Raw genomic sequence first — 19017 nt, 5'->3', positions numbered from 1 at the left:
TTTTTTTTTTTTTTATACTTTGTCGCTGTTTCCCGCGTTTGCGAGGTAGCGCAAGGAAACAGACGAAAGAAATTCCCCAACCCCCCCCATACACATGTACATACACACGTCCACACACACAAATATACATACCTACACAGCTTTCCATGGTTTACCCCGGACGCTTCACATGCCTTGATTCAATCCACTGACAGCACGTCAACCCCTGTATACCACATCGCTCCAATTCACTCTATTCCTTGCCCTCCTTTCACCCTCCTGCATGTTCAGGCCCCGATCACACAAAATCTTTTTCACTCCATCTTTCCACCTCCAATTTGGTCTCCCTCTTCTCCTCGTTCCCTCCACCTCCGACACATATATCCTCTTGGTCAATCTTTCCTCACTCATTCTCTCCATGTGCCCAAACCATTTTAAAACACCCTCTTCTGCTCTCTCAACCACGCTCTTTTTATTTCCACACATCTCTCTTACCCTTACGTTACTTACTCGATCAAACCACCTCACACCACACATTGTCCTCAAACATCTCATTTCCAGCACATCCATCCTCCTGCGCACAACTCTATCCATAGCCCACGCCTCGCAACCATACAACATTGTTGGAACTACTATTCCTTCAAACATACCCATTTTTGCTTTCCGGGATAATGTTCTCGACTTCCACACATTTTTCAAGGCTCCCAAAATTTTCGCCCCCTCCCCCACCCTATGATCCACTTCCGCTTCCATGGTTCCATCCGCTGACAGATCCACTCCCAGATATCTAAAACACTTCACTTCCTCCAGTTTTTCACCATTCAAACTCACCTCCCAATTGACTTGACCCTCAACCCTACTGTACCTAATAACCTTGCTCTTATTCACATTTACTCTTAACTTTCTTCTTCCACACACTTTACCAAACTCCGTCACCAGCTTCTGCAGTTTCTCACATGAATCCGCCACCAGCGCTGTATCATCAGCGAACAACAACTGACTCACTTCCCAAGCTCTCTCATCCCCAACAGACTTCATACTTGCCCCTCTTTCCAAGACTCTTGCATTTACCTCCCTAACAACCCCATCCATAAACAAATTAAACAACCATGGAGACATCAGTGAATTATTATTATTATTATTATTATTATTATTATTATTATTATTATTATTATTATCATTATCATTATTATTATTACTATTATTATCATTATTATTATTTCCTTTCTTTAATACTTGATAGCTATTTCCTGCATTAGTGAGGTAGTGCCAGGAACAGACAAAGAAAGGCCACATCCACTCACACCCATGTGTAATGCACACTGTCATTATCATCATAAAGCTGTCTGATTTACATGAAACCCAGTTATGGAGAAAGAACTTCCTTTATCCACCACTGGAAAGGATATAGCAAAGACTACCTTGTTCAAATGAATGAAGAAATTGAAAAAAGAAGACAACATTTTCTTATTCTTCCACAAGAATAGAAAGGAATGCCTTATTCAAATGAAAGAAAAAACTGGAAAAAGAGGACAGAACATTTTTTTATTCTACCATACAGTTTGCCAATATTCTCTCACCCTGACTACCACTGGCATTAATTTTCAGTCCCTGCACCTTCATCTTGATCTCCTGCCACCTCTTGTACAGAGTAGCTGAGAGAACGGAAAAGGGTGCATTCAAATGGTTGAACATGTGAGCAGAATAACTGAGAGGTTGACAAAGAGGGTATGTATCTGAGGTGGACAGGACAAGGAGAAAGGGGAGACTAGAATTTGGATAGAAGGATGGAATGAATAATGTTTGAGTGCATGATTATCCAGGAAGGTGACAGGCATAAAAGAAACAGAGTAGATTGGAATGATGTGATATACAAGGGTCAGCACACCATCAGTGGACTAAACCACAGTATATGAAACAACAGGTAAACCAAGGAAAGGTCTGTTGATAAGTGGCTGTAGTTTTGGTGCATTACAAACAAGAACTATAGAATGGATGTAAATGTATGAGGCCATCACGTCATCATGACCCATACATATGTTGAAAATTCTAACTAACCAATCAAGAACACATTCATCCCCTTTCTCGAGAAATTCAAATGCAATACAGTCCATTCCAACAACCTTGACACATTTCACATCATGCACAGATTTCACCACCTCTCTTTTCTTCACCAAACCACTTTCTATGACTCTCTTATCATCCCTCTTTGACCCAAACACCTTACATTTGCCACTTTTTCAACATTCCTTCAAAATACTTACTTCAGCTCCTCCTCACTACTTGTCACCACTTCCCTATTTGTCCCTTCACAATTTATTCTTTTAATTTTCTAATGCTATTAACCTCCTTCCAAAACATCTTATCCTCCGTGAAGTTTACCCAGTACTTCACTCCAACTTTCATTTGCCCTCTTTTTTTCAACCCATGCACCTTAAACTTGATCTTCTGCCACTTTCTCTTGTACATCTCCAAACCACATGCACTCCTTCTCTGTAGGTACTGCCCACATGCCTTTCAATTCTCTTTCACTAGCAACTTTGCTTCATCATCCCACCACTCACTACCCTTTTTCACCTCCCAACTTCTGCATGCCACACACTTCTCTTGCAAAGCTTCATGAAATATCTTCCATTCCACACCCACTCCCATAGCTTCATTTACTCTCCACCATTATACACTCAATCTCTCTTGGCATTTCTTAAAGCAAGTCTGTTTCCCAAGCTCACATACTTTCATCACCCTCTTTTCACCCAAATTTTTTCCTCTCTTCAAAAACCCTCCACAAATTTTCACTCTCACCTCCACCAAGTAATGATCAGACATTCTGCCATCTATCCCTCTCAGCACATTCACAAGTCTCTCTATTGCACACCAATCAATTCCCATGTAATCCAGTTATGCCCATTTACCATTTTTCCTTCTAACATAAGTATTTCCTTTTTCATACTGGAAGCTCCAGTCACAGACAAAAGTCCCCATCAAGGCTAAGCCAAAATTGAAATAGACATAAGTTAGTCAAAGAAAAAAGACGAGACAAAGGAAAGCATTCATGAACTTTGGAGGTTTAAACCTTGCTATTTAAAATGTCAGGTAATGGTAATTTGGAAAGAAATGAGAGGGTAGAGAGTTCCAAAACATTGAGGTGAAAGGAACAGTTATCAAAATGGCCCACCCATGAGTTGCCATCAGCCAAATCGTAATCATGTGATAGCAGCTTTCCGAGTATTGCGTGGTTTAGTTAGTGGTGGAAGCACACAAGCAGGCAACTTTTAGAAGCAAAAATCCAAAGTAATACCTACAGAAAAAGGGAAAGTGAAATAAAATTTTGGCTTAGGGCAAATGGGTCAAGTTTTGAAGTTTGCCTATGAGAGTTTATAAGACAGACTGCTTTTGACTCACCTATCTTATAAATAAGGATGCACAGCTAGAACCACTCCCAACATGAGAGTGATACTCCATACAATGACAGACCAATCCTTTATATAAACAAAGCAACTGTTCAGAAGAAGAGAAATGTTGACATTTAAACAGAACTCCCAGTTTCTTTGAGGCAGACTGAGTTATTTCAGTAATGACAGGTGTCCTAGAAAGAGTGAATGTTACAGTAATGCCAAGTGTGTTCAAGTCATGAGGTGGAATTACAGAACCACTGAAGGAGAGAGGAAAGTTGTGAGGAATTTCCAATAAAGATGGGCAGAAACTGGGTACTGAAGCATTAAACCTAACCAGATTTCGTCTACCCTACTGAGATATCCTGACAAAGTCTGAGTTTACTGAAGTTGTGTCGAAACAAAATGTAGATCGAATGAAAGAAGGATCAAGTTTGAGGGATGTGGAGGAATGCAGTGTTGAGTCATCAGCATATGAGTACATTTGGTTATTCATGAAAGAAATCATGGCCAAAAAGGAGAAAAAATTTAGGAGACAGGGCAGAACCCTGAGGGACTCTTACTGTTATGGAAAAAGGGGAAGAGACTGATCCAATAACAACCATGGAGACAGTTCAACCAAACTGAGAGGGACCTAGGTATGAAGGAACAAAGTGAGGGAGGGAAGCTTAGAGATGAGACCGTGGTACCAACCTATGTCAAAAGCTTTGGATATGTCACAGGCAACTACATAGGATAAACCAAAATCTTTCAGGGATAATGACCAGACATTAATAAGATAGGAAAGAATATTATCAGAGAATCTCACCTTTTAGAAGCAATACTTGTGATCAGAGAAGACTGGGGTTCAAGATGTTTGAGGATATGAAAGTTGAAAAGGACAATAGCTAGAGGGGTTAGAATGGTCACCTCTCTTAGGGATGTGATGTACAAATGCAAGATTTCAAGAAGGGAAAATTTTTAAGCAGAAATGGAATGGACAAGCAAACACAGGTGTAAGTTCAGAGGCACACAGTTTTGGTACACAGGGATGGATGCCACCAGGACCATAAGCCTTGCTTGAGTTGAGAGAGAGAAGCACTTTTTGTACAGTTCAAAAAGACATACAACAGGAGGGTGCATAGGATTAGAAGAGGAGCATCTGGGGGTAAAGGGATGTTAGAGTCATCCAAGGTAGAGTTAGAGGAGAAACAGGAACCAGAGAGAGTTGCATTTTCAATGGGACAGCTATAGTATCATTAGAGCAGAGAAGTGAAGGAAAGGTAACGCAACAGAAGTTGTTAGCAATGCTCTTAGATAGTGACCAAAAATACTATCAGCGGATGATGAAGAGAGGTTATCGCATTTCCTTTGAACAAAGCAACACTGTATGGGAGTCTGGGGCAGGAGAGTTTTTCTAAGCCTGATATGCCTGATCCCTCGGTTACACCATGGATTGGAAAATGTTGTCTTGAAGGAAGGGGGAATAAATGCTTCCATTCCCACAACTATAACCTCTGTTATGCATCTGGCGGAGACAGAAGTATCACCACATAAGAGACAACAATTTAGCCGCAGGAAGTTAGAAAAGAATTTTCCCAAGTTATTCCAGTCAGTTTTGCTGAGGTGCCAATATGTACATTCATAAGGGGCAGTTGGAGAGTGAGGTGCCATTAAAATAGATACATTTGTAAGAATACAGTCAGATGAACCAATTGGGGGGAGACAGTGCAATTACAGCATGAAGGATCAAAGGTGAAAAACAGCAGTCAGGAATATGGGTGGAGTGGGAGAAAATTTGATCTAGAGCATTGAGAATGGAGAAAGTGTGGGGCTTTAGTCCCCCCCCCCCCACCACCACCACCACAGGGATTACATACTTTTACATGTATTTCTTTTATATAAGGGAATACAAAATTTGAAGACATTTTTGTCCACACTGTGATATTTTTTTCCAAATCAGCTATTGTCTTAAGGTAAAGAATTGCACTATGTCATCAAAGGGACCTGGGGTGAAGTTTAATCCTATAAAGCCATGAACAACTTCAAGGGATATCCCCCCTGAGAGGAGAAAGGTATGAAGGCACGAGAACTGAGGAAGTGAAGAAATTGCAACAGTCTCAGCTCAGAAAGCCAACCAACAAGGAGATTGAAGAGCCGATAGCACCTACAAGTATAAGCAGTGATGATAATGAAAAGGATGAAAATCTAAAACCAATTCTTCCAACTAAGGCACTGTTAGACTTCTGTGATGCAAACAAGCTGGGCAACAAAGACTCTGACATGGACACAATAATAGTGGAAAATCTCAAAATCAGAAGAACTGAGATCATTTTAGCACCCTACAAAAAGCTCTTTCATGATTTACTGAAGAAGGTAGTGCAACCAGATATACCATTTTAGCACCCTACATGAAGCTCTTTCATGAGTTTCTCAAGAAGGTAGTACAACCAGAAGCATCGTATCTTCAGCCTGTGACTGTCTTTTCCTTAAGCATCCACTTATGGCTTTCCTCAAGCATCCATTGTGATGGAGTTTAAGGCCGATGATTACATGACCTTAAATCATTAACCCCTACCTTCACACATAATCATTATCACAAGCACTTAACTATCATTCACTTGTGAGTACAATAAAACATACTTTACTTTGTTTTTATTCTATTTCAGCATACAAGTACAGCACTGACATGTATTTTACACTATTTTTTTGTTTTATCATAGGTAGGAACATCCAGGCAGGAGCATTACATAGAAGTAATTGGAAGGAGCATTAGATAGAAGTAGTCAGTAGGAACATTAGGTAGGAGCCTCAGCAAATACTGCACTAGAGTTGCCCTCTGCCAGTGGCCTGTTAAGGGTTAGGCACTAAAGGCTAAAAGGCAGCATTGGAGTTCATTAGTTATGGAGACTCTATTGCCGTGACCACCCCTTTGAGGAAGTTCCAATTGAAAAGGCATCAGAGTTATGGATAGATATCATCTAATTAGTTTGAACATGTGCAAAGGTACTTCACCCTCAGGTTTTCATGAAGAAAAAGAATCTAAACATTTTTCTCTTCATTCTGTTCTGTGGCCATGTTTCCCTATTCCTATTAGTCCCATAAGTTATTTTGTGCAAGTTTCACCCAATTAGCCATTTTCAAGAAATGTAACCCCCACACTACATTAGGATTCAGAGCCCATACTTGAAACTGGTTAGGTGTTAAAAGGAACTGCCTTGAACAGCTCATAAGGCTTATAATAGTTTCCCCCTTATTTCATGTTTTCATGCTTCATAACTTTGAATGCAGCCTGAATCATGAGCAACCATCTTATGATAGCAGCTTTTGCTTTTTTCATCATTTTTGAGGTATTTCTAGAAGGCAGTACTATCTATGCAATAGGAGCATTTAGTGATGAACTGAAAAGTCAACATAAAATATATACAAACTTTCATCAGGAGCAGGACAAAATATACAACTAGAATATAAGCTTCATTCTGAAAGGAATCTTAACATAAATATGTTATATAAAAATTATAAGGGAAAGCCAACACTTTCTCATTACAATAACTACACCTTTACTTGAATCAATATCTTTTGATATCAAAAATACATCAGCTGCCATATTCAATACCCAACACTGTAAAACAGGCTCTTTCACTTATATGAAATTTTTCATATATACATCTATATATATTAGTAAAGAAATTTAGAAATTGGTGTCTCACCAGACTAAGCCTGCTCAAGGTTTCACCTGAAGTGAAAAATCACGTTTACCAAAGTTGTCTCTGTCAGATGACAAAAGAAAGTATAACCCTACCAAAGACCTTCTAGCTTCAAACGAGTCCATCCTGTACCTGCACCTCTTCCTTAATGATAATAACGTTGTCTATCTCAGATTTTAAGGATGACTTGGGGACAATTTTGTTCACTTCTGCACTACTGTCCATCTTATATATATTAGATTGTGTACCATTACCAGCTTCCTGTTTCATTTTTTCAAGTTTATCAGACTTCATTACTGTCAACTGGGACATGAAATGGTCTTCAAAACCTTCTTGGCAGGACTTCACCTCATCAAACTGACTACTGTCATTGCAGGATGTGCCTTGACCAGAGTGGACACTGTTAAAAGACCTCTTTCGTTTGTGACGTTCAATGTGCCGCCCTAGATGCTTCTTGGAGGCATAGGTCTTTTTGCATAGGGGACATTCATGCAACTCCTCTCTAGTATGAATATTCATGTGCTGCATTAAATAATTCTTTCGAGAGAAAGTTTTTAGGCAATGTGTACATACATATGGCCTCTCTCCTGTGTGAACAGTCATGTGTTGCACTAAATTACTCCTCAAAGCAAAGGTCTTTTGGCACTGTGAACATTCATGTGGCTTATCTCCTGTATGAACAGTCATGTGCTGCATCAAAGTACTCCTCTGGGAAAAAGTCTTTTGGCACTGTGAACATTCATATGGTTTCTCTCCCGTATGAATAGTCATGTGCTGCACTAAATAACTCTTGTGAGAGAAGGTCCTTTCACAATGTGAACATGCATATGGCTTCTCTCCTGTGTGAATAATCATGTGCTGCTCTAAATTATTCCTCCGGTTAAAAGTCTTTTGGCAATGTGAACATTCAAAAGGCTTCTCTCCAGTATGAGTGATCATGTGCCGCACTAAAGTACTTCTGCGGGTGAATGTCTTTAGGCACTGTGAACATTCATGTTGTTTCTCTTCTGGATGAATGACCATGTCTTCCACTAAATCATGCTTTTTTCCTTCACAATGTTGGATAAAGCTTTCCTGGTACTCTGAACATTTGAAAGATTCCTCCTCACTATTTTCATGGATAGGCTCTTCCTTGATTGGATTCTTTAAAAATATCTGACATGGTGAAAATTCCACTGTTTTATCCTCCATAACAGTCTTATGAAATAGGAATACTTCAGAACACAGCTGCTGCCCAAATGAGCATCAGATTTTCAACATGTGTGCAAGAGAGGTGAAGCGAATGACTGACTGATGTAGTATGGGATGTACAAGATCAGTATGAAGAGTCCCAGTCTCAATCCAATCCTCTTCAGAGAAATCAAGATCGATTGTAGTGAGATGAATGGCTCACAAACTGTGTGTAGTGGAAAGTACAGTAGCTTTTATTCTCCCATCTGCCTTTTACAGTTAAGTTTATCATAAAAGGGGAAGTGCTCTTCCCTCTCACATACACAGTAGAGCAGTACACCTTCCAACCCAGCATAACATATTACTCACATCAGTTAACCTGAAATACAGATTAATGCTTCTCGATATATTTTATGTTCCCAAAATTCTGAGTAAAATTTCAGTAGTCTATGTTGCTTGCAGGCTACCTAAGACTACAAGTCTGCTACTTATGTCTGCTCATGATCATGGTCAACAATAACCTTCTATCAGTTAAAAATGAAAACAGAAACACTTAAAAAAAAAGAGTAATTATGGACATATCAGCCCTACCATGCATACATTAACCCACAGTTCATCTTAGGACTTCTGACAAAGTTAACTTGGCACCAACAGTGATTTGTGGATAATATATGCTCACTAACAGTAGTAACTGCAGTGATTGCAATGACTTGAGAAAATATATGAACTGTGATTTTACTAATTATAATAAATGGTCCTTTTCATAAGTGTAGATTATGATAATATGGTTCAATAATATGAAAAGTTTGTACTTTTGGTCCTTCACATGAACAATGTAATTCTTTCCTCTGATTATTTTAAATTCATTCTTACCGTTACTCTTCCACTTACATGCCACACTCACTTCACTGTTATTATCAGCATTGTTCCTCTTGCCTCAGTTGTTACTGCTGCTATATACTCTACTGATGTTGATACATATCATTTTGATACCTCTACTGATGCTGCTGCTGTTATGCTGCAGCATTATTCTTTATTTGACTATGGCTGTTAAATTCTATAACTGCTTGGTTGTTCATATTACTACATTTGTTGCATTTCGTTCTTGTGGCAGCCTGTCATTCAAGAAAGACTGGAGGCACCCATCACATTCTTGTGCTCATCGCAGAGAACTGCCACTGAAAAAAGAATAAACATTAGCATTAAATGATCAGGAGATCCTTTCTAACAAGGGCTGCTAACAGGTAAAGAGTTTTAAATGTATGTTCTTGATATACAAAGATGAGGTAGTCAGCATCATGTGATGTTATAATGAACAAAAGTCTTTAATGTATGATGCTACCACTACACATAAATGTGGTCATTAACATCAGATTTTCTTGATACATATAAGATCATCAACATCAAATACTCTGAGAGAGATAAGAACTTTTGAATCAAATTCTGATGATATGCAGAGATGAGATCCATATGTTGATATGTTAGTATTACAGATATATATATTCCTCAACATCGGACATTAATGACGATGGGAAACAGATCATTATTATAAGACTTAATGATTTTTTTTTTTTTTTTTTTATACTTTGTCGCTGTCTCCCGCGTTTGCGAGGTAGCGCAAGGAAACAGACGAAAGAAATGGCCCAACCCCCCCCCATACACATGTACATACACACGTCCACACACGCAAATATACATACCTACACAGCTTTCCATGGTTTACCCCAGACGCTTCACATGCCTTGATTCAATCCACTGACAGCACGTCAACCCCTGTATACCACATCGCTCCAATTCACTCTATTCCTTGCCCTCCTTTCACCCTCCTGCATGTTCAGGCCCCGATCACACAAAATCATTTTCACTCCATCTTTCCACCTCCAATTTGGTCTCCCTCTTCTCCTCGTTCCCTCCACCTCTGACACATATATCCTCTTGGTCAATCTTTCCTCACTCATTCTCTCCATGTGCCCAAACCATTTCAAAACACCCTCTTCTGCTCTCTCAACCACGCTCTTTTTATTTCCACACATCTCTCTTACCCTTACGTTACTTACTCGATCAAACCACCCCACACCACACATTTTCCTCAAACACCTCATTTCCAGCACACCCATCCTCCTGCGCACATCTCTATCCATAGCCCACGCCTCGCAACCATACAACATTGTTGGAACCACTATTCCCTCAAACATACCCATTCCTGCTTTCCGAGACAATGTTCTCGACTTCCACACATTTCTCAAGGCCCCCAAAATTTTCGCCCCCTCCCCCACCCTATGATCCATATATAGATATATAGATTATAACCTTCACATCAAGAGTTAACCACATGCTGTATGCTGATCAAATTCGAAATATGCTAAAAGTATTTACAGACCAAACCTGAACATCATATGCTTATGATACACATAGTTGAAAATAAAAAACATTTATTATTGATAACATACAGAGACCTAAACATTAACAACACGTTAACAATAAATGAAGACGAAATTCTTAGGTTTATGTGTTACAGTACACAGCAACCAAAACCTTAACATTAATATCATAATGATATACACAGTCAGACCCTTTTGGCTGTGTCAAATATATAAAACATAAGAATACCATGCCTTTAAATTCAATTGCCAACAAAGAATCAGTGCCATAAAACCACTGATTAATAATATTTTCATACAAGTGAAACCCTTAACATCAACAATAGTCAAAATTTCACCCCAAATATAATGTGATGATAACACTTAAAAGTCTAATCCACTGAGATAAGGCCTGTTTCATAAACAGAAGACAAATCTTTGTATTCCATTTATAAATTTCATATAACAGAATTCCAAGATGACTTCCACACACTATCACTGGACAAAACACAAGTTCTCCAGCATTATTGTCCCATCATTAATCATACATTACAGACATTATATATATTACTGAACAGTATGGGCAAGTGAGGTCAGGTATGGAAATTCTGATTGTAACATCATGTTGTCGCTCAGAAAGTTTTGGAGCATTTTGGATTTCGGATTAAGGATACTTAACCTTTATATGTACATACACATATACAGGTACACCACAGATTTTCTGGCAACTGATGGTTCAGCACTTCCTTTAGTCCGGACATAATTAAGTGAGGGAACTTGAAATTACCACGGCCATCAGACTACTTTACTGTGGTGCTGTGTGTAGGGCGTGCTTATTTACATTCCTTACACTGAACTTATTGGTGGTGATACCACAATTCTGTGAGATTCTTAGCTTAGTTTGCTTAAATTTAACCCTAGCTAAGGCTTCTAAGACATATGAGAGTGTCAGTCATGGTGTCAAACATAAACACATCGATCCAATTAGAAGTTGAAAAAAATGGACTGTGATGTTTCAGTGCATAATCTGTGTGACATCTTCATTATTGGTTCATCAACTGTTTATGATATAAAGAAGCAAAGGGAGAAAATATTGAAATTCTATGCAGACATCGATTCCAAGAAGCAAATGACATTACAAAAACTATGGAAGATAAGAGTACTGAGCACGATCGAGTGATGATGGAATGGTTTCGACAGCGTTGGAGTGATGGGGTGAACTTGTCAGGTAGCATAATAATGGACCAAGCTAAGTTGTTCCATAAAGAACTTAAATTACAACATGAGCATGACTATAGTGCAGGATGGATTCAAAGATTCAAGAAGTGTCATGGAATTTCCATGAATAAAGTGTGCAGAGAAAAGCGGTCTGCATACCATGAAGGAGCTGCCGAGTATTGGACAGATTTGCGAAACTCGTAGCAGACGAGCACCTCAGTCCTGAGCAGGTGTATAATGTATTTCATTTATTTAATTTACATTTAACATTTGTTTAATTCAAATTTCTAGCAGTCCATGGTATATTTTAGACATATGGAAGATGTATAATTAGTGGGTTAGAGGTGCGTTGATGAATTATTATCATGTGACCACAGTTGGTCTGACAAAATGGTTAATTCGACAAGGCTTTGGAACCAAGAGAGTCAGAAAATCGATGGCCTTTGTTGTCATTTCCTAGCACTAACTCGCACACATGGGGGGGGGTGCTGTTTTTCATTTGTGGCAGGGTGGCGACGGGAATGGATAAAGGCAGCAAGTATGAATATGTACATGTGTATATATATATGTATACGTCTATGTATGTATATGTTTGTATACATTAAAATGTATAGGTATGTACATGTGCATGTGTGGGTGTTTATGTATATACATGTGTATGGGTACGAAAGCGAAGGATGAATGAGGCCCAAGGGAAGTAACCTTTTCCTAACTTCCATTTCAAGGGTTTTTCCAGGACATTTTCAATTTTACGCATTTTCCAGGCCTTTTCCCGGCCGGGAGCACCTCAAATAAAATTCCCGGGTTTTTCCCGTTTTCCCGGTGGCGTGGGAACCCTGGTAAGGAGTCAAGGTGTTTGGAATGTGATTTAGTTGTTTGTTGATGACAGCACTAGTGGCAAATTCAAGAGAAACTACAGGTGTTGACTGAGCTTTGGAGATGTGTGAAAAGAGGATATTGAGAGTGTATGTGAATAAAAACAAGGTTATTAGGTTTATCTGGGCAAAAGGAATGGTCACTTTTGGTTTGAACTTGAATGGGGAAAATTTTGGAATCTGGTAAAGGACACGGCAGCAAATGGAATTTCCTAAAACATTTTATTTTCCCTGAAGTTTACTGATACTTGTTCACCCTAACTCTCATTTGCCCCCTTTTTCAACCCTTGCACCTTCCTTTCAACTCTTGACCTTCAGTCACTTTCTCTTGTACATCTCCCACTCATTTGCAATCCTTCCTTGTTAGTACCACCCATTCATGTCCCTTTTTTCTTTCACTAGCAACTTTACTTCATCCCACCACTCACTACCCTTTCTCACCTGCCTACCTCCCACTTATGACTTGCCAATCACCTTTCTCATATGCTAACAATGCTATTCTAAATAGCTTCTTCCTCACCCATTCCCCTAGCTTTGTTTACTCTAATCTACCCTCAACCATTTCTGACATTTTTTCACACATCTCTTTTCCAAGCCCACTTACTTTCACCATCCTCTTCTCTCCCATATCTTTTCCTCTTTTCAGAAACAACTCTTTGCCTTCACCTCCACCAAGTATTGTTCTGAAATCACATCAATTGCCCCTCTCAGCACATTCATATCCAAGTCTTTCATTTGCATGCTTATCAATCAGAACATAATCCAATAATGCTAACTGTCCATCTTTCCTACTCATCCAAGTACACATATGTACGTCCCTCTTTTTTAAACCAAGTATTCCCACCCACCAGTCCCCTTTCAGCACACTTTCTACAAGTTGTTCATCATACTAAATACACCATATCCCTGTGTTATACCCTCCAATGCCACATTACTCACCTTGCATTTCAATTATCCATCACTAATACCCAATCTCTTGCATTTAAACTGTTAACACATCTCAAGGTTACGCCATCAGTGAAAAGTTACTTTTGGTGAGGCTGTATCATTGGCAGTACAGTCTCATCAAAGAACTTCTCACTCCAAAGGAGTTTACACTTCACTGCTAATGGAGGAAGCAGAGTCTTGGGCTCCAGGAGCCTTATGGGTAACACCAGCACTCTTAAAAATTGGTCCTAAGGTAATCATAAATATAGTTTAAGAGAGAGGATCTTGATCAGGGCATTCAGTCACCCATGTCATCTTGGCTAACATAAAAAAAAAAAAAAAAAAAAATTGCATGCTGGCAACACCTTTGTCCTGCAGTCTTGTAAGTGTCTTCAAGGGATTTCCCCCTTGCAGGGTAAAAGCTCAAAGACATCAGGTGCAAGGAGGTGGGAGCTGCTGCAGAGTCAGCACCAAAAGCTAACCAATGAGGACCTTAAAGAGCTGAAGGTATCCACTAGTACCTACAGTAATGATGAAGAGGACAAACCTGCTAAGGCTCTTCTCACAAAATGGCACTCTCAGACTTCCTTTGCATGTATTACAGGCGGCAGAAAATGGATGACATGTACCAAATAACAGAGAAATCTTAAAATCAAGAAAAGACTTGAGGCCCTCTTAGCATGCCATCATCATTCACTGGTGAGTACAATAAAACATGAAGAGTATTTTGTTCTCACCATTTTATTTCAGCATACAAGTAATTACTGCCATGCGTTTTACATTTATATTTTCTTGTTTTTTAGCTGTTCACTTCATACAAATGTGCAGGTTCAGTATCCACTCTCAGGTTTCATTAAGAAAAAAAGATGAATGTTTTTTCATATGTTATGCTCTGTGGCCATGTTCCCTATTCCCATTTAAGCCATAAGGTATTTTATGTAAAAATAACTTTTACCAAAAATGCCAAATGCCATCCATATTCAAGGAATGTAATCCATGCATTAGACACTAATTCAATTTCTATGAGTATATCTAGATGGTGTTAACAGTAACAGCCCTGAATAGCTAAAAAAGCCAACTACAGTTTCCCATTATTCTAGGCTCTTGCATGTCATAACTTCTACAGGCAGCCTCAATCATATGAAAGCAAGCTGTGATGGGAGAATTTGCTCTTTTTGATCATAATGAAATATTTCTAGAAAGGTTCTATTCGTACAACTGGAGCAATTAGTGATAAACAGAAAAATCAACACAAAATATATACATACATCAGCAGCATGAAAATATATAAGCATAAAATTTAAGCATCATTCTAAAAAAGAATCTTAATACTGAAAAGTGATGTAAAGAATATGTGGTAGAGTTCTGCCAATACATTACCTTTAGAATTAATAAAACATCTTACATTATCTATGATATCAAATTCATTAGCTGCCATACTTGAAACTCATCTTGCATAAATCTGGCTCTCACTTTTGGCTTTACTTTAAATCTATCATTTCTGATTATACCATATGTCACTAAATGAATTCAAATTACCATCACAATTCTTCAAGCAAAGGCAGTGCTTTTCTAAGAAATGAGCTGGCATATGAGACACACATGCTACATAATTTTCACATAGGACTTTACAACCAAATGAAACAGGTAGAGGATGATGCTGACAGTGTTGTTCCTCAACATTCCATATAGATTTTCTCTAGGGATCCTAGCAAGTCCAGTGCCTGAGTAAGTCATCACTTCACTGCTTGATAAATCAACGACTGACAGAATTTTGGAAATCAAATTCACCCTATTTCAGGCCAATTTTAACTTTTCAAGACAGCAGAATTTTGTTGATCAAATTCACCCTATTTCAGGCCAATTTTAACTTTTCAACACAGTGGTTAACTTTCTAACACTCACAACTCTTCCTTAATATCAATAACATTATCTATCTCAGCTTTTAAGGACATCTCAGAGGTAATCTTATCTAGTTCTACACAACTGTCCATCTTACATGTGATGGTCTGTGTGCCATTACCAGCTTCCTGTTTCATTTCTTCAAGACTATCAGACTTCAGCAATGTCAACCGTGACATCATATCATCTTCACAATCTTCCTGGCAGGAAACCTCCGTGTCACAATGACTACTGTCACGACATGAAGTGCGGCATTTCTTACAATATTCATGTTGAAATTCTTGACCAGAATGGACACTAATGAAAGACCTTTTTCGTTTGTGATGTTCTATGTGCCTACCAAAATGTTTCTTGGAGACAATAGTCTTTTTGCACTGTGGGCATTCCTGTGAGTTCTCTCCTGTATGAATATTCATGTGCTGCATTAAACCATTCTTCCGGGGGAAGGTCTTTAGGCAATGTGAACAAACATATGGCCTCTCTCCTGTATGAATAATCATGTGCTGTACTAAATTACTCCTCCGGGAGAAAGTCTTTTGGCATTGTGAACATTCATGTGGCTTATCTCCTGTATGAACAGTCATGTGCTGCACCAAAGTACTTCTCTGGGAAAAGGTCTTTTCACACTGAGAACATTTATATGGCTTCTCTCCTGTATGAATAGTCATGTGCTGCACTAAATAACTCTTGTGGGAGAAGGTCTTTTGGCAATGTGAACATTCATAAGGCTTCTCTCCTGTGTGAGTAATCATGTGCTGCACTAAATTATTCTTTCGGTTAAAAGTCTTATCGCAATGCGAACATTCATATGGCTTCTCTCCCGTGTGAGTAATCATGTGCTGCACTAAACTACTCCTACGAGTAAAGGTCTTTAGGCACTGCGAACATTCAATAGGTTTCTCTTCTGTATGAACACCCATGTGTTCCAATAAATCATCCCTTTTAAGTTCACAATGTTGTAAAAAGCTTTTCTGGTATTGTGTACTCTTGAAATATTTCTCATCTGTATTTTCCAGCATATGTTCTATCTTGATAGAATCCCTTAAAAATCTTTCACTGCAAGGCAAACAATCCACTAGCTTGCCCTCCATAACAATTCTGTAATATAAAAATACTTCAGGTACTACAGATACAGACCAAGATAATCTCAGATTTTCAGTGAGAATACATTACAAATGGAGTGAATGACCCAAGTGTGTAGGATTTATACAAATTCAACAAATGGAGCACGTCTCAACCCAAACTACTACGGGTAACCCAGGGTCATCTGTAGCGAGATGAAAGGCTCACAGCCAGTGCACGAATGTTTGTAGTTTTGCAACAATCTTCTCAAACAAGGTCAGATCCACTCCCTAACCTACTCTCCTACACAGTAAAGCACTACGAAGTTATCCTGGAACGCAGGCCAAATTCTCAACATTTAACATTTCTGCTGCTTCAGTAGTCTCTGACTGCACATTTAACTGCTTGCTAACTTTAAACCATAAGTCAGATAATTACATCTGCTCTGAAACAAAGTCAACAATAAATTTCTTGTATATATAAGAGTAATTCCAACATTAATAAATATTTTCTATACACAAAAACAGAATCACTTTGTTAAAAATAGCAACAACCATTTAAATTTTTTATTTACCATTTTTGGTATGCTAGTCCAGAGTTCATGTTAGGAATTCTGACTGAAAGACAACTTGGCACTGATAGTGATTCAAGAATGATATCTAATCGTTGTTATTGATAACTTCCGTCTAACAAAAAGCGAGATGACTTCTGAGAAAATAAATAGTGTGATTTTTCTAATCATACAATCAACATTCATGGTACTTGTCATTAGTCATTGTAGCCAATGATGACAATTTCATTCCGTACAACGAAAAGTTTGATTGTACTATATGGTCCTTCACCTTAACAGTGAAATCCTTTCTGCAGATAATTCTTACTTCCATATTATTGTGTTTCGCTATTTTGCCACTGTCACTTCCATCAATGTTGTTTCTACTGCCTCAATCATTACTTTACTAATATTGATATTATTCAGATACTTCTATTTTTGCGGCAGCTCTTATCATGTCCTTCTTTACTGAAGCTATATTTTCAATGCAATAGAATTGTTAAAAACTGTGGTTGTAAGGCTCTTCATACAGCGACATTTGTTGTACTTTGTTCTTGTGGCAGCTTGTAATTTAGGAGAACCTGGAGACATCCATCACATTCTTGTACTGAACAGAGAGCTGCCAATGAAAGGATAGCGAACATTAGCATTAAATGCTGAAGGTAATACAGAGAAGACCCTATACATATGTCAAGGGCTGCCAACAAGTAAAAGGAAGTCTTAAATAAAATGCCTATGATATACCACAATGAGGTCATCAACATAAGGTGCTGATTATGCCAACTACACCAGAATAAGATCCATGACATCACTTAATGCTGATATATATAATGTCTAACATCACACACTCATGATGTATATATTGAGATAAAAATCCTTAAAACAAATTCTGATGACATTCAGAAATGAGACACATAAGTTGATGTTTTAATATTAGACAAATATACAAACTTAATATCATAAGTAAATAATACTGAGAAACAGATCACTAACAACAGACTTAAAAAAATATACAAATAAGTATCTCCAAATCAAAAGATGACTATAAGATGTAAACTGATCAAAATAGTAATATGAACTATTAACAGTACACAAAGCTCAAACCCGAAACATCAAATGTTTATGATATACACAGTTCAAAAGTAAAGCATCTAATGCTGATGATATACAGAAACCAAAACCTTAATATCACATGGTAACAATCTAAAAAACTGAGATCCCTATGTTAATACAGCATGATACACAGATGTCTAAATTATCTGTAACCACAGAAGATGTGAGCCTACAGCGTCTTATCAAGGTCTTATCTAATGAGGTGAGTTTTCTCTAGTAAAGAGATTATAAATATTTGTATTCTATAAGTAACACACACACACAATACTTCTGTAGTATTTCATGCAAAAGTGGACCAAGAAATCATGTAATGCTGAGTCTTCTATCTTATTCTTGTATCTCCCCCAATGATGTGATCATTACACGAAAGTGCAACAGGGAACTTATTAAGTTTCATTTCCATCGTGGCTATCAGCAAATACGAGATCATACACACCACTGTAAACTAGTGCAATATATTTTATATTTATTTATTTTGCTTTGTCGCTGTCTCCCGCGTTAGTGAGGTAGCGCAAGGAAACAGACAAAAGAATGGCCCAACCCACCCATATACACATGTATATACATACACTTCCACACATGCAAATATACATACCTATACATCTTAATGTACACATATATATACACACAATTGCAAAATATATATATATATATATATATATATATATATATATATATATATATATATATATATATATATATATATATATATATATATATCTATTATTTATTTTGCTTTGTCGCTGTCTCCCGCGTTTGCGAGGTAGCGCAAGGAAACAGACG

General features: G+C 38.0%; 1 protein-coding gene across 10 annotated transcripts in view; it reads right to left on the bottom strand.

The window, feature by feature from the left end:
* LOC139750338 (uncharacterized) overlaps positions 1-19017 on the bottom strand; it is a 30672-nt gene that overhangs the window by 2368 nt on the left and 9287 nt on the right. For 6 of the 10 annotated variants that reach the window (XM_071665039.1, XM_071665023.1, XM_071665049.1 and 3 more), the window contains one exon: positions 14331-17740. In XM_071665039.1, coding sequence (XP_071521140.1) covers positions 15509-16600 — 1092 coding nt within the window. In that variant the 5' untranslated portion in view covers positions 16601-17740 and the 3' untranslated portion in view covers positions 14331-15508. Of the gene's footprint in view, positions 1-1174; positions 9406-14330; positions 17741-19017 lie in introns of those variants that run through there. The other 4 variants (XM_071665085.1, XM_071665076.1, XM_071665092.1 and 1 more) reach the window with 2 other exon arrangements.

This window comes from Panulirus ornatus, chromosome 1 (assembly GCF_036320965.1).
Source record: "Panulirus ornatus isolate Po-2019 chromosome 1, ASM3632096v1, whole genome shotgun sequence".
In the NCBI taxonomy this organism is placed as follows: Eukaryota; Metazoa; Arthropoda; class Malacostraca; order Decapoda; family Palinuridae; genus Panulirus; species Panulirus ornatus.
The sequence above is the reverse complement of the archived record's forward strand: the minus strand, read 5'-3'. Positions and strand labels throughout refer to the sequence as shown.